The sequence below is a fragment of the Aptenodytes forsteri genome, unplaced genomic scaffold (assembly GCF_000699145.1).
Source record: "Aptenodytes forsteri isolate BGI_AS27 unplaced genomic scaffold, ASM69914v1 Scaffold227, whole genome shotgun sequence".
Classification (NCBI taxonomy): Eukaryota; Metazoa; Chordata; class Aves; order Sphenisciformes; family Spheniscidae; genus Aptenodytes; species Aptenodytes forsteri.
In genome coordinates, this window is record NW_008795365.1 from 1,854,126 (window position 1) to 1,870,358 (window position 16,233).

The 16,233-nt window shown below is 35.2% G+C and overlaps 1 protein-coding gene across 1 annotated transcript in view; it reads left to right on the forward strand.

Annotated features, from left to right (window-relative positions):
- LRBA (LPS responsive beige-like anchor protein) overlaps nucleotides 1–16,233 on the forward strand; it is a 423,640-nt gene that overhangs the window by 128,014 nt on the left and 279,393 nt on the right. Inside the window, exon 34 of the mRNA XM_009280244.2 lies at nucleotides 11,935–11,999. Within this exon, the coding sequence (XP_009278519.1) occupies nucleotides 11,935–11,999 (65 nt within the window). The remainder of the gene's footprint in view (nucleotides 1–11,934; nucleotides 12,000–16,233) is intronic.

Below are 16,233 nucleotides of genomic sequence, written 5' to 3' on the forward strand. Positions count from 1 at the left end.
CTGATCTAGTTGAAGATGTCCCTGCCCATGGCGGGGGGGTTGGACTAGACGACCTTTAGAGGTCCCTTCCAACCCAAACTATTCTATGAAACTCTTCTATGATTCTATGATAATAAGTACTTTATAGTTATATCCTGACAGGTAGTGGTCACAGTAGTTAAAATGTGTGAGCTAGTACTTTGGCTTTATCTCCTTACATCTTTCCATAATTATTAGTCTAGGACGATATTTTAAAGGTTTTCCCACTCCCCAGTTTGGAGATGAAATGTATGATGTGAGATTTTTAAGATGAGCAAAAACTGCAATGTGTTACATTTAGTATGAGAAAACAGAAGAATATGTGATATGTTATACTTTATTAAACGGGGTTGATGTTTCTGCATATTAGATATAAATAATCATCAAAGCGATAGAAATGGCTTCCTAAATAAAAATTGTTTTATCTAGGCCTACTTTTGACCCACTGGAAAATGCCCTCTGCAATTTGCAGCCACTGTATTTTGAAATGTTCAACAAAAACAGGCTATATCGGCTGCAGCTGCGAACTGAGAATAGTAGTGTGAAAGAACCAGTGTTTTTTGGTTTATACTACACAGCTGTTTTCTGAAAAGTAATTGTGAGCTTTGTGGTTTCAAACAAAAAAAACCCCATTTATATGTAAAGAAATGGGGATGGGTGCTATATATTAGACTAAGAAGGTGTGTAGAGAGGTACAAGTGGATAGGTGTAGTAAAGCCGTGATATTTTGGTGTGGAGTGATGTGAAGCATTGCTTCTTGGGACAACACACTTGGAAAAGTCAACATGACTTGCAGACTTTGGATAGAGGAATGGATAGAAGATAGGGTTAAAGACCACAAAACCGTTCTTAGAAATAGTTTGCCATCCACTGGGGTGGAGAGAGATGAACTTTCCTAAGGTCATCTTACTAGAAGATAATTGTTGCCTACAGTAAAGTTCTGGGGGGAAAATGGGGATTTTTCCTCCCTCATTTTCTTCTTTTAGAGTACAATCTTTAGTAGTTGTTATATAGGCTTTTCAGGTATTATAGGCTCTTACTAAGAAAAATTCTTTTACGAAATGAAAGTTACTTGAATTTGGTCAGGAATCCAGGACATGGTGTTGGTGTGAGTTTAATGGAAAACATGTCTGCTACAGCTAAAAATATTAGCCTTTAAAACTGTGTTGCTGAGAATTTGTATGATTAATGTATAAATTATTAGGTTTAGGGAGGAGAGTGGATTGTCTAATGTAGATGTGAATCTTGGGGGTGTAGTAGAGGAACAGGACAGCTTCATTTCCATGAATGTACACTGCTGCAGATGTTCAAAACTAAGGGAACATAATTTAGCTACAGAAGCAAGACTTTTCTGAAGAAAAAAGGCATCCTGTTGCTTCACCAGCACACTAGGACTTAAAAAAACACCACCATTTAAGGTGAGTTTTGTGCAGTGAGAGCACACCCTGTGGCTTGGCAGTCTAGTCAGAGGGATGATACCATGCTGACTTTATAACTAGATCTTTGAACAATATTCTCATGGGTGGTAAATGCAAAACAAAGTAATATCAACTGGCACTTAATTCTGTGAGCTCCCCGCTGACGGGGCTCTGCACTGAAATGGAACTCTTCCTGACAGGAAGTCAGCCGTGAAGTGTGGAGACCTCTGAAAATAAAGTGTGCTTTAATTTGACACCCTGCTGTTTTACAGCTAGTCTGTTTAATTTGAGACTATGGAAAGAGGTTTAGTGGAGGGGAGGGGTATGAGATTATGGAAAGTTCAGTGAGTGGCAACGCTTGTTGCTGACTTTATACTGATTACAAATATGTGAACATTTTTGTTGATATTAATAAACCAAATAATGTGTCTCTGTTTCCAAGCAAAACTGCTTAAGAAATTCATGATTTGGGGAGCAGTGCTGTTTACTCAAAGTTTTGGCAGGAGAAGCTTTGCATAGTGGTGCTGCTCAGTTTATTGTTTAACCTTTAGTCTTATTTATACTCATCTGTGCCTTTCTATGTATCTCTGCAACTGGGAAAACATCTGTCTCATCAAAGATGTTGATGATGCACTGATCTTTCAATAAATATTTTAAGATAACTTGTTTAAGTGAAAAAACTCATAATTCAGACTATGCAGCAATCAATATGATATTGAGGTCCATGTCTGTTAGGTGTTAGATCTTAGTTCTGAGTCAATTTGATTCAGAAGAATCAGCTGGATTTTTCAGTACCCTCTGAATATTTGAAATGGAGACGTTTATTTCTATTTCTACTTAAAACAGAAATGGTTATATTTTTCTTTTTGAAAAATTCGCTTGGTGAGTGCAGGGGAGGATTTGCAGTACAAGGAGCAGAAAATAATTACTCATGTTTATTGTAGCAACATATAGGGACAGATGAGAATAGAGCCCTGTGTTGCTGGGTGTCATGTAACAGTGGAATAATGGATACCCAGAATATTTTAGTCTAAATGAAGACAACAGATGCAGTATGAGGAAGGGAATGTAGTATGCAAGTGGAGTGTAATGGAAGAGACACGTTAGTTTTTCTGCCTTTTTTTTATTTTTATTTGATTTGATTTAGCTTACTTTTCTCTAAATCTTTTCTTAGAAGATCTGCATTAGGATAGGATTACCCAAGGGAATGATAAGGTTTGGACATCCTGTCTTTTGAGTGAAGGGGTGGCATTGGTTTACATACTTTGGTTTCATTCCCTCAAAGGTACAATGATAGCAGGATCTTGTTCATTGTTTGCATGCATTCATTATGAGACTTTAAATTGAAACTAAGCTACATTTGGGGAAAAAGGTAACATAAAGGGGCTTTTAGTTCCAAAATAGTATTATCATAGAATAGAATCATAGAATCATTAAGGTTGGAAAAGACCTCTAAGATCATCGGGTCCAACCATCGACCCAACACCACCATGCCCACTAAACCATGTCCCTAAGCGCCTCATCTACACGTCTTTTAAATACCTCCAGGGATGGGGACTCAACCACTTCCCTGGGCAGCCTGTTCCAATGTTTAACCATTCACCATGTCTATTGTTGAGTTTTTTATTAGTTAAATTTATTTAGTTAAAGGTTATCAGACATTGAGCAGGAAGGTTGGTGCTATTTGGTGGTGGTGATGATGAATGTTGCTATCAGTGGGATCAGTCCATCTCTACTAGTGCAACTGTGCAGCAGTGAGTATTCTGTGATTTTCCTGTCCTTATAATTAGTAGTCTACTTTGGAAGACAATTTTTTCCATGCAGTGGTTTTACAAAAACTCAAAATCACAGTTAAACAAAAAAGCACTGAAATGAAGAGGCAGTTGCCTTACACTCCTGCTGTTCCTCAATTTGTTTTCCTTTCTCCATAAAAACGATGCTGGCACTGCAACTTGATTATTTGGATCTCTTCCCTTTGTTCGTCTTATGTTGTCCCTTTTCCTCACTGCATCTCATCTCATTCTTCACTTAATCTCCTTTGACTTACAGTTTCTTGCTTCCCATTGCTGCATATTTACAGAACTGCTTGGTACTTAGATTTCTCAATTAACGTTTAAGATTTCTGTTCCTATTCTTCCTGAAGCTACTGTCTTTCATCTCAGCATTGAAAGTAGCCAACGGTTAAAGAACCTGAAGAGGAAACTGCAGTGGAAAAGGTTTGCTGCTAGATGAACTCAAACCTGACCCCTAATTTCGTTTCATGAGGAGTCATGGCAACAGCCTGCTAGTGGGAGAGAGAAAGGGAGAGGCTGCCCAGGCAAATTGCTTCCTCCAACTGTGGACCTGAAATCAGTGATCGGCTCATTCAGTTTTTCCCCATTCTACAGTTTGTTGCTGTACTGGGACCATAGAGGAACTGGAGTTTAACATAGACTTACCTGTTTCATCTTAATGTGACATTGGTTCTAGGGGCAAAATTTTATTCATCAAGTCCTGAGTTAGATCTCTATAAAAGGCATGTAATAAATGGTTTTTCATATACATGTTCATACTTTTTTGAAACTAGATACGAAAATGAAGTTTGTGAGTTTTGATGATATGCAGCTTTTATGCTGTGATAGTTATTACTGATAGCATTTTATTTATGCAGACAGTGATATTTTCATAATTTTGTATGAACTTTCTGATTGCAGACAGGGATATTTTCATAATTTTATATGAACTTCTGGATTAAGTGATTTAAGTTTTCTTTTATTACTAAAATCCTGTTTTAAGAATATTTGATATCACCATAAATTATGACAACTGCAACCTGTGTCGAGATTTGCTGGCTGTATGTAATTGTTAAAGATTGCATGTGCTGTAACATTTTATGTAGTGTATCTTTCATAATACTGAATCTTTTAGGATAGATTTGCGTCGTTTGTAGAGAAGACAACAGTTGTCACTTTGACAGTAATCTCATAGCATAAAAGACATTGTCTGACAAGCTGACAGTTTTTTATTTAGTATTTTACTGAACAATGTAGTACTTAAGTATGCAAACTACTCCAGCTCTATATGTGTATAATATATTTTCAGAATCTATAAAAACTTGCTGTGACTTGAATTCAAACTTCTAAGTATTGAAATTAAACTCTCATTATAAGGTAGTTTTAGGCATTTACCACTAACAATATAATACCAGTTTATAGGAAGCTCTGTTTACATGGACTATCCCAAATGGTTAAACAGCAGGAGAGTCTTCTGCTTTTAGTTAAAAAACTGCTGTTTCTGTATGACTTATTTACTACTTCTTTAATTCTTAATGTAGTGTGCTGTGGAATTGAGCATGCAAAAGTCAGCAGAGAGTTCTGTTTTCTGCGTCTAAGGTTATTACTTGCTGTACAATAATAAAGGCACTATTTTATTGGGTTAGTTGTAATTAACTTCAGCACTAGGCATTGATATAAATCATTCCTAATCTGTTTTCTTTGCATTTTCATTCTTTTAAACTGGTTTAACATAGCTTCTTTCTGTCGTCCTTTTACATAAGGGCTAGGGTTGTAATTGCTTTTTTGAATTAGGCTGTCGGAAGCTAATGTGCATGTTGATCCAAGAATTGATTAAGGAACACTAATGAATTTCATATAGCACTTTTAAAAGATTTGTAATAAATACTGTGTAATAAATACTCTATAGCAGTGATCTGTTATCCCATTAGAATTCAATACAGTGTTGTCATGCTGTGCAGCTGGAAAAATATTTCAGTATAAGAAACTTTGATTCTTTTCATAGTTAAAATAGTAAACAATTTTGTGGTTATTAATAAAAAAATAGCGTTCCAACTCTTCCCCAGAGTATATTTTATGAAAGTAGCTATCGTTATTATAATCTTTGTTTCTGTGTTTTATCAGAGGAAAAATACTGAAACACTTTTGGCTTTCATTTTTTTCTGCTCAGTCTTAGTGTTTGATACCAGCTGGGCCATGTGCCTTTTTGACTGATTTATCAATACGCTAGTGTACTGCAGCATTTTCAGTTGTTCATTAACAGCATAGGTTGAAGCAAGAATGTTATGTGCTCTTTTCAGTCCGTTTTGCAACACTGAACATGTTTGTTTCTTGAATTTCTTGTCTTTTTCAGGGGTAGATAGTCACACATGCATAATCTCAGCCCACCTTTATAGTTCGTTCGTTTGTGTGATACGAGTGTGTTTGGAATATTTTCCCACAACAACGTGCTTGGTGTTATACCTCCACTTGGGAAGCTATCTCATCTAGTTAATTTTTACACAACTTTCTCCTAGAAGACTCATTAAAATTTTTAATACAAAGACTTTAGTTGTGTACTGTCACTAGCTGATTTTTTGACAAAAAGCAATGTCTTTTTAATGGAATGCCAGCAGTAAATACTTTTTATTGTAACTGAGTGTGTTTGATAGTTTAAAAGTCTTATAAAAATAATTAGCTCTTTTATATAGTTCTAATGGCAGCCTTGCAAGTTTCCCCTGGAGCAGTCTCTAATGAACAGGCCTTGATTTTTCCAGTTGGGCTTTTAGATTCCCTGAGGACTTGACTTCAGACCTTGAAGGGCAGCAGCTGCCATTTGTCTTAAGACTGGACTTGCCAAACAGACAGACCATGTACTAATAGGACACATTTGTACAGACTGAGTATGTGGAACCCCGATAGAGGCCTAATGATGATCATCTGTTGAGAGCTTGTAGCTGGCCAGGGTTAGAGTAACTTTTATCACCCTTATTGAAATCAAAACCTCTGTATTGATTAGTGAGATAGCTTGACTTGTTACATAGATGCCATGTTAAAGCTTTCATAGACAAGCCATTGTTTAGTGTGGAATAGTATCCATTGTTTAAATTTCAATATATTCAAGCCTGTTTGATAAGTTTTCCCCCTGACAAGATGTTCTGAATTTTTAGGATGGTAGTAAATATTTTTGCAAGCTCTCCCTTTTCTCTGTGTCAAGATTCAGCAACAGTGACGTTCTTCTATAGAGAAGGGACCATTAATATAATTATTGAAATTATTTTTTTCTCAATCAATTTCTGATAGTTCTTCCATTATTGATTTGTTTTTTAAATTTATTTGAGCATCCAGGTATGACTGTATATATACTGAATAACATTGTCTCCAAATGTGTTTTCGTATTACTCTTATATTTAAATGTGTCACATCCTTGCAAAATTTCTGTTTCGTACACTACTTAGCATGGGCTGATTTTGATATTAAATTGCTACGTAGATTTTTCTAGATATGATTTCCCAGAATTCCATGTTGGTTTTAATTTTTTTCAATTGAGCTTTGTAGATTAAAATAATTTAAACATGCTTCAACTCTTTAAAAGTAATTTATGTTTGAAGATGTTCTGCTTAACATGCAGTCTAACTTTTTTTTAATTATGAAGAACCCAGCTGAGAGATAATCTACTTTTCACTATATGTTCTTTATTGCTGAGTTCATTCAAGCCTGTAGTGGATGTGGTGCTGAGAGAGTGCTGACACCAAGTGCAAACACTGCTGAAAAGTTCTTGATAGTTTACTTTAGGCACTTAAAGATTAGTATATCTCTCTATGAATGCAGTCTAACTTTTTTTTAATTATGAAGAACCCAGCTGAGAGATAATCTACTTTTCACTATATGTTCTTTATTGCTGAGTTCATTCAAGCCTGTAGTGGATGTGGTGCTGAGAGAGTGCTGACACCAAGTGCAAACACTGCTGAAAAGTTCTTGATAGTTTACTTTAGGCACTTAAAGATTAGTATATCTCTCTATGAACAAGTTTTTCATGCAGATTTGACCTTTACTCTAGGATATAATATGTCTCTTAGTCATATGTTAACACGTTTTCCCACCCTGCTCCTTAGTGCTCCATTCATAGTTGTCAGTACCAAAGTCATCCTTCTCCTTTGTTTCATAACCAAAATAAATTATTAAATCTCCACCAGCTTTATGGGAAGGACGGATTAGCAAAGAATTTGCTCTTTTTTGCTTGCTTATGAGTGTGTATTTCAACCGTTAGATATAATTCTTAATTGTGGAATATGTTAACCTTGTTAGAAGGATATTTTTTTAAGTTTCTGAGGAAAATGAATTATTAAGGGGTATGCATGTGTGTGTATATATGAATGAAAGTAGAAATACAGTTTGCTACAGTTGAAAATACAGCAGTTTTCATCTGTTGGAAATGTTTTAAATATTCTGTTAAAGATTCATGTTTAATTGTTTCGCCATCAGACCAGTCGATGGATTGGTCTTGCCAAGTTTTTTATATAGCTTGCAGAATATATATTTTGGGTTAATTGTTTGAAATATGATTATATTTCTTTCCTAGAAGTGTACAGGTGAGGAGGGATATGTCCATTTGCTGCCTACAGGCAAGCACTTCAAACTACAAGCCAACAAAAATGCTTATCAACAAAATTTTCTTGGCATTTGTTTGAGTGATTAGAGTTTAGGAATGGCTATATTGGGTTAGATGAAGGCTCCACCTTCCTTATTGTTGTATCTTCAACTACAGACACAAAAAGATACTTAAGAAGAATAAAATAGGATAAGCGTGTATGATACTCTTCCGCTCTCCAGCTATTTTCAGCTCGGGGTATTTTCTGAATTGGATGTAGTTTCTGTATATTTAGTCAATATCAATGTATTTTCCTTCCACGTACTTGTGCAGTCACCTCTTGATCCTATTAAACTTTTAGTCACTACAATATCCTTTGGCGATAGATTCCACTGATCTGTAATGCACTGTGTAAAGAACCACCTGCATTTCTTTGTTTTGAAGCTGGCTCCTACTAGCCACTGCTTGTAGAAAAGGCTTTTGGGCAGGCCTGTTTGGGTAAATAAGAAGGTCCTGAAGTATTAGATCTGAACGAGGATATTAGAATGAGTAGGGAGCCAACAACAAATGGAAGAAAATGACTGATCAATAGAGTTGACACTGGAAAATTCAAGTTCAATGCAGAATTTTTAAAGAACTTCTCCACTTATCTGATGATGCCATATGATTAGAGACATACCTTATTTTTAAAAAGGAAATAGGAAGTTCAAGTAGTATAAAAGACTTTTCAATGCATTTGAAGACTGAGATAACTACACATGCATATGTAGCTGAAATGAAATAAAGTGGGACATAGAATTACTAAAGATTGTTTTGCTAGACTAATCTCATTGTTGGTTATGGTCTAATGCATGTTGTGGTCTTTGGCCAAAATGTATTTCCTAGACAAAGGAAATATGGAAATTAATGAGTTTTATGGTACTGTCATATGACTGATCATTAGTTAGAATTAATTTAAAAAAACCAGTGTAAAATAGATTAAAAAAACCCAACCTGACTCAAATGTGACAACAGTAGGTCATGTTATAAACCTTGAGGGAGATTATTAGTTTCTGAAAGAAAGGGTTTAAGACCAGTACGGTTTAATGTTTTCATTTAATGATCCTTGTGCAGTCAGTAAGAATGTGTTAATGAAACTTGTTTGATGATATAAAATTGGTGCTATAGAGGACTGGGATATAATTTTGCTTATGGCAGAGTTGTGCCATAGCTACAGGAAATGTAATATATTATTCCATACAGAATTATAATTCAGATGAGGCTTGAAGCACCATTTTAGGAAAGGATATAGTACTTGCATTTTATCTAGAGTACTTATGGAAATGTTTACAGATTCCATTAAGGAAGTAGGTGAAACAATAATGAGCTAGGAAATTTCCACATCAGACATTTTATTTGAATAAAATGTGATTTCTTATTTGTCTCCTTGTAATGGCTGTTTTTCATTGTAGGTATTTGTGATAGTGTTTAGTGCTTCTAGGTTTTTTTCCTGCTTCGCTATTGAGTGTACAGTGACCAAAAGCATTAAAAGTAGATTATGTCTCTGGGTTACTAAACTTTTATAGCTGTAGGAAATGATGGTCAATTAAGTACAGCTTAGAACAGGTATGAAATTATTGACTTTGATCTTCCCTTACAGTCCTTCCTTAGGAAAGTGCTGAAATGTGTTTTGTAGTTATTTAGTTGCATTAGTGGTTGAGTTTGAGGCTTTTAACATGTCTTTTTCCCTAATACCTTTGGGAGATGGATAACTAAGATGTTGATATAATAATACAATATGCATACAGAGTGTAATTGTTTGAGAGAGAACATATACTGTGGGGAAATAGTGAATGGATCATGAAAGATGATGACCATTAGTCTTTTCTTTCAGCTATTAAAATTAGCTTTAGGGTGTGTTCAGCTGTGATTTATGAAATTGTTTAGACTAACGCCTTCTTTGATGATGTCTGATGTAGAGAAAAATGCTGAAAAGTATCATGATAAATGCACTTTCTTTTCACTTTTGGCAACCTCCATCTTCACCAATTAAATTTTCAAGTATTGTAGTGAGCTCTCTTAAAGAGCAGAGCAACAGATGGACAGTGTCATAAATGGAAAAAATTATTTTGTTTTTCTTGAGTTTTCACACTTTTAAGCTAACAGAATAGTTTCAGTTATGACCATATGAAGCTAAATATTTAGAACTTGGTATTACATTTAAAAAAACTCTTATGAGGATTAGCTGCATATGCTATTTTGTTTAGAATATTAGCAGCTAAAAGGTTGTTTTTGTTTTTGTTTTTTAATAAGAATAAATGCTTCTTAAAGCTATTGCAGACAGCTTGCAGACTAACTTGAAGCCATGTAATGGTGGCCATAAGAAGGCGATCAGGGAGAACTGGGGGAAGGATGGTGGGAGAAATATTAGTAAAATACATGTAGCAATAAGGACCAATGATGCTACTTGATGCAGCCTCAAAAAAAACCCCCAAACACCCCAACCCCCCCAAAAAAACATATGTGATAATATGCGAATGAAACTTGGCTGGCACTTAGAATGTTGCTTGCCTATTTATGCATATAAACTAGTTATATAAAAAGTAATGAAATACATATATAATTAATGATGAATAATACATCACAAATTCCAATTATTCTACTCTTAATTCTGACTACTTGAAAATTGTAATACATTGTTGCAACTTAAAAATGATAAAAGAATATGTTGGATGTTGGGCCTGTCAAGCCTTGAGAGATCAGAGTTATAATCTCTCCCCTGTCCCCTGCATCTGGAAATTTTTTTTTTTTTTTTTTGGAAAAAAATTTGGGTGGGGGGGGGGGGGTGAGGGCAGGGGGGCAGGATTTAAATTGTAAAGAAACAACATTGTTCTACTGGCTTTTGTGTATGTCTGATCAAACCTTCATGTCACTGACTGAGAGGTAATTCTGCAACACTGAGCAGCAAAAAATGTACTCTGTTGACACTATGTATTAAAAACTCCTACATTCAGAAACCTGAAATTTGTTTAAGAGATATTTGCGGTTTTGCTCTTTTTGCCTGTTTTGGAGCTGATGAGATTTTTGAAAAGAACCACAATGATAGAAGTACTGATGTGAATAATCATTAGGATTATTATTTCATACAACAAAGACTGAAAAATCAAGGAAGTTGATGTGGAAGAGCGTATGAAACTTAAGTATGTGTCTGCTGCAAAATCATTCTTTTGTATTAGTTTAGAAGAGTCATAGAGTTTAAACCAAGACTTGTATTTGGCGTGTTCTACCCAAATGCTTCTACATTTTCCCAAAAATACAAGGTTCGCACATTTACTAGCCTAATTTTTAGCTCTGTCAGCTTGTTGCTATTGACTCTAGGATTAAAAATCTTTGTGTTTTTGTTAACCAACTCGGTTTTCTCCTCAGCTTTCAAATAGGGGAAGCAAGCCCCAGTGGTAGGTCACCTGGGTTGGTTGCTTTCCAACGTGTCTCTTCTGGGGGCCAGGCAAAACCCACCTACGTGTTTAAGAGGTGTAGAATTTTGCTGTAATTCAGGGTTCAGTTGGACGTAAGAAATATGCAGTGCATGTGTGTCTGCTGTTACCATCATTTCAGTGTGTTAAAAATTCAGAGTGTTAAAAATGTGTTAAAAATTTTTGAAACATACTGGGTGTTAATGATGCTATATTTGGATCATTAGCAGATTATTTTGAGTAGAAATGGCTATGTGATGCTGAGGTGAGGATTGTTATCAGCATATATGTTAACTAGACTTTAAGCTATAAGAGAAATGTGTGTCTAAAGAATGAGCCTTACGTTAACATGAAACAGTTTTTTCTAGCATTATCAAGGTTCAATAAGGCAAAAAGCATCAGTGAACCAGAGTAAGTTCAGAATTATTGCGTAATATAGCAAAAGAAAATTATGCAGTCGTCTGTGGGTTGTTTTTATATTTTCTTCTCCCCTCCACAGAATATGACTTTGAGTAAATGATACTGTTCTGTTTCTTCATGCTGGCAATATTTCCTTCCTGATTAGCACACAATTAATGCTTTATATGTTTGCTGATGGTGTGGTGTAAGTTTGCTAAAACTGAAGTGTGCATGATTTTGTAGCTGAAAATGTTTTTTCTTAGTTTTGTTTTTATACAACTAGTTTTCGCTTGTTTTTTCCCCAGGAGTGGCAGAACTCTATACAAAAGAATGCTGGCCTTGCCTTTATTGAGCTTGTCAATGAAGGAAGGTAAGTCACAATATTTGATAGCACCTCTGCCTTCACCTTCAAGAAGTTGTGTGGCTTGAAACTTTTTTTAAAGAATTTTCCTACTGCCTCTTGTGTCATTTTCTTTGAGTTTTACAAGCATGATTTCACGTTCTTTAGTAGTTTGGTTCAGTTCCAATACTGAATATGGGATTTTGCAGAATCTGAATGCTCTTTAGTTTCATTAAATATTTCACTTATCATTGTGTCATGGATTTTCTTTCTTCCTGCCCTTGTGCACTGGTTAACACTGAAACTATAATTTGTATTCAGCTAATCTCTTGAGGAAGGGAATTGATATTTGGAAGACATTATGGCTAGGAATTGTAAGATAAGCCTCTGTCTCAAAAATTAGATTCCAGTTTGCTCATTTATTTCCTATCTACCTCATAAGATAGAAAGGAAGAGAGTCTCTTTAAGGTAAAAAAAAAAAAAAAAATAAAAAATCTGTTAATATTACCAATTAGTTTAATGTTCTATCCGTAACTATATATGTATATTACTGGCTGGGACAGGAAATGACAGAGCAGGTGATGAGGCCATGCTCTTTGACTTGTAGTGACTATTCAGAACCATCAATATTTTCTTTGTTAGGAATCGATTGTTGAGGCAGACTAAGAGCAATATTTACTACTTCTAAAGCATTTTCTTTTTTTTAAGATGTCTTAATGAGTTAGCTAAGGAGTATTATAAGAAATGCCATTTATCTAAACCTAAATTCTGTTAGTGAGTAACTTGAGCTAGTAAGAATCCCAATAGAAAATACATTTTACAGGATTAGGACAGCTACTGAATTAAAACCAAAATAATTTATCACATAAATTAAAATGCTATATATATCTTTTTATCATTGTAGGAATAGGGGAAATGGCTCTTTGAGATTTTTCTTTTAAAATGTGTAGATGTTCCCAAGATACATAAAAGTAATGATCATTTTAATGGTTGCATTTCAGTTTACAGTGAGGGAAACACATTCTGAGGCAGAAAAAACATTTTGCTACTAGTCTTGATCCCAAGGGCCAAGGTAAAGTAACAAGGGTGTTCAGTTACAGTGTTAAGATCTAGCCTGTAGTTGTTTCCTATTATGTGAGGCTGACCTGTCTTGACCTTACTTATAAAGTGCCTGCTATAAATTTGGCCCTTGATTAATGTTTTATTAGCATAGATAACGTAGAGATCCCACACACATGTAAACCACAATGTAAGGTTCATCTGTGTAAGATGATTATCATGAACAAATCAGTTGCTGAGACTGAGTTGTAAGTACCAGTTACCTAGTAGTTATTCAGCTTGTCCAGGTCAAGCTTTCAGAGAGCATTCTATCAGTAAACTGTTTGGAATTGACTGTTTTCTTTTAAAAACCTGCAGTGCCCATCACAAACAGATGGAATCACTCCCCCAGCTCCATAAACAACATCAATAACTTATAGTCTAGCCTTAGCAGAGTGGTTGTCTCAGGGACAAATGATCCCTTGAAGACTGAAAAGTGTGCTTTTGGTTAGCAGAAAATATCTAAGTGATTGTTACTTCATTTTGTTTCTGACTCATAGCAGAGTTGTTTTTTTAAAAAGTGGGAACATAACTTTTGTTATGGGGGAGAGGAGAGGAGATTAATTTCTTAAAAATGGCTCCTTTTATCTATCTCCATTTTCCTCCATTGCTGTTTATAGGAGCCTTTAAAGTTATTGCTGAATTGGTCATTGCGGTGCTTTGTGGCTTTTCAGCATTCACTAAAATGAAATTATTATCCCTCGTATGACATGAACTGTATTCCAGAACTACTCTTTTCTTCTCTTTTTGCAGGTTGCACATTATTTTTCTTGCACATATACTAACACTTATACTAAAACATTTCAGGCCTTGTATTTTATTGTATTTGTTATTGTTTTATGTATTTTTGCTATAACATTATAATCTTAAAAACTCCAAAGGCTGAAATCTTTTAATTAAAACTTAAAAATGGAAATAGTTGAATGATACTAATTTAGACTTTAACTGCATAATAATATAATAAAAGTTGAATTTTTAAATTGTTTCTCTAAGTACTCAAGAAAAGAAGACAAGGTAGTTCTACAAAGGACAGAACTAATTTCAGCAAGTAAGGAAGGATGTCTGTGGGGTACCATGACATGTGGACTGTTAGAATAAATAAAATAAAATTAAGGACTGGAAGAACTGCCTAGAATTTGTAGAATCACAGAATTGCTATTATCTGCCGCCTTGGTGGAGACGAAGTCTTGGTCATCCAATAACCTTTGTAAACCAGGGTTTTATTCCCAATGTTTATTACTAATTTTTTGGACTAACGATACCAGAGGATGTTCCAGTTTCAAGTGTGTTCTACTGTTTTTGTTTATCAGGCAAATAAGACAACTGAAAAATCTTTCTGGAAGAGAAAGAGGTCTAGAAGAAGAGATCTAAATCTCTTCTTATACTTGCTTTCAAATGTATTTTTTTCTTTTATGTGAAAGGTATGAACGTACCTCTCTCTCACAGCAGTTGAAAGTTTTATGTTTAGGCTTGCCATGTTTTGGCTAGGATTCCCTGGACAGAAATATGTGCAGAAAGTTTGCCTCAGGGACTCATGAGATCTACAGTGTGTGTGCTGCATTCAGAATGTGTTGGTCTGAATTTCATCATGTTCACAAGTAACTAATGTGTTACATATATAGTTGCTCCCAGGCTTTCCAGATGTATCAGGTCCACTGCACATGTATAGCAGAATTGATTTGTTTGTGTCCAGTGAAATTTTGAACCTTGAACTGAAAAAAAATATCTAAACTGGAGACTAGTATGTGAAAATACAGAACCATAAACCTACCCTAAAACTGAAATACAGAACTGAAGTCTTTTGAAGGCCAGGTTACAAGCACAGTAAAAAAAAAAAAACAAACCAAAACAAACAAACAAACAAAAAAAACCCAAACCACAACTGTGTGGGAAAAAAAGGAAGGTACAGAATGTAAGTGAAAAGCTAAAGGAGCAGGTATTGGAAAATAACCTCTTTCTGTGCATGAAAAGAAATGTCAATTTCAGTACGTTGATACATTGAACATTAATCTGTTTTCAATAAAAATGAGTAAGTATTGTTCACTATTATTGTAATGTCTGGGAACACTATTAATGCTCTTTGAAACCTTGTTAAAAAGATGCCTGTACCCACTGCTTCTCTGTGTACTGAGCCATCTGTGCAGCAGAAGTATAGATTGTGAAACGTTTTCCTTAGCCTGCTGAACTTCTGTCAGTCTAGATTTCAGTCTTTGTACTTGCCTTTCACCTTTGGGTCCTCCCTTTAGGGAGAGTCTGTTTTGGAGCCTCAACCCGAGAGCTTACTGATGAGGGAATTTGTTCACCGGAACCATCCTTTCAGTGTGATTTGATTCACTGTCATAGCTGGTCCTCTCCGTTGGAGACTTCCAAGGTGTCCAGACAGATTCCTTTATTCTACCCTGAAACTTATTATGTTTCCTCCTTATGCAGGAGATGGTCAAGCTATTATTTCTGAACTGAAAAAAAACCAGCTTTGTTTTACTTCTTGCGTGTACAAATGTCTTTTTTGTTAGACTCTTATTTCCTCTACTTGACTAGTTAGCAAACAACTCCTTTGCTCTGTGAAGGTTAAAACTCTCTCCTGTCACTTTGATTCATTAGCACACTTTAGTGTGAAACATCTCTTATGCTAGACCTTGTTTTCTGTATCAGTCAGTGCACTAACAAACGTACTCGAGCTTGAGACTAGGCATGACAGTTATTATCCCCTTTGGAGTGATAATGGGTTTGGCATGGCAGGGGTTGAGGGATCAGTCTCCTAAGCATGCGGCAGCAATTATTCTTTCCGATTTTCAGTTGAAGAGACTCTTGAAGATGCTTAATTTTAATTTTCTCAAGCATAGTTGTCTTGGTCATCCAAATAATTAAGTGCTGTGTTCTATACATATATTTTTATACATCTGTAAATGAATGTTCAGACAGCAGTTGCTTTAAAAAACTGCCACATAAAGTTTGGTTGAAAGATAACCTCATTAAACTAGCAGAATACATGTATAATTTCCTCTCCTTTGCCCTTTCAAATCCTTAACCAAAACAAACAAACCAAAACTTAAGGATTGACATGTGTGTCGAGGAGAAGCAGAACTAATGAAGTTTGTTTTTCTGTAGCTTTTTTTCATTGCTAGATTCTCTGTTGTCTAATGATGAATGAAATCTAATCAAAATT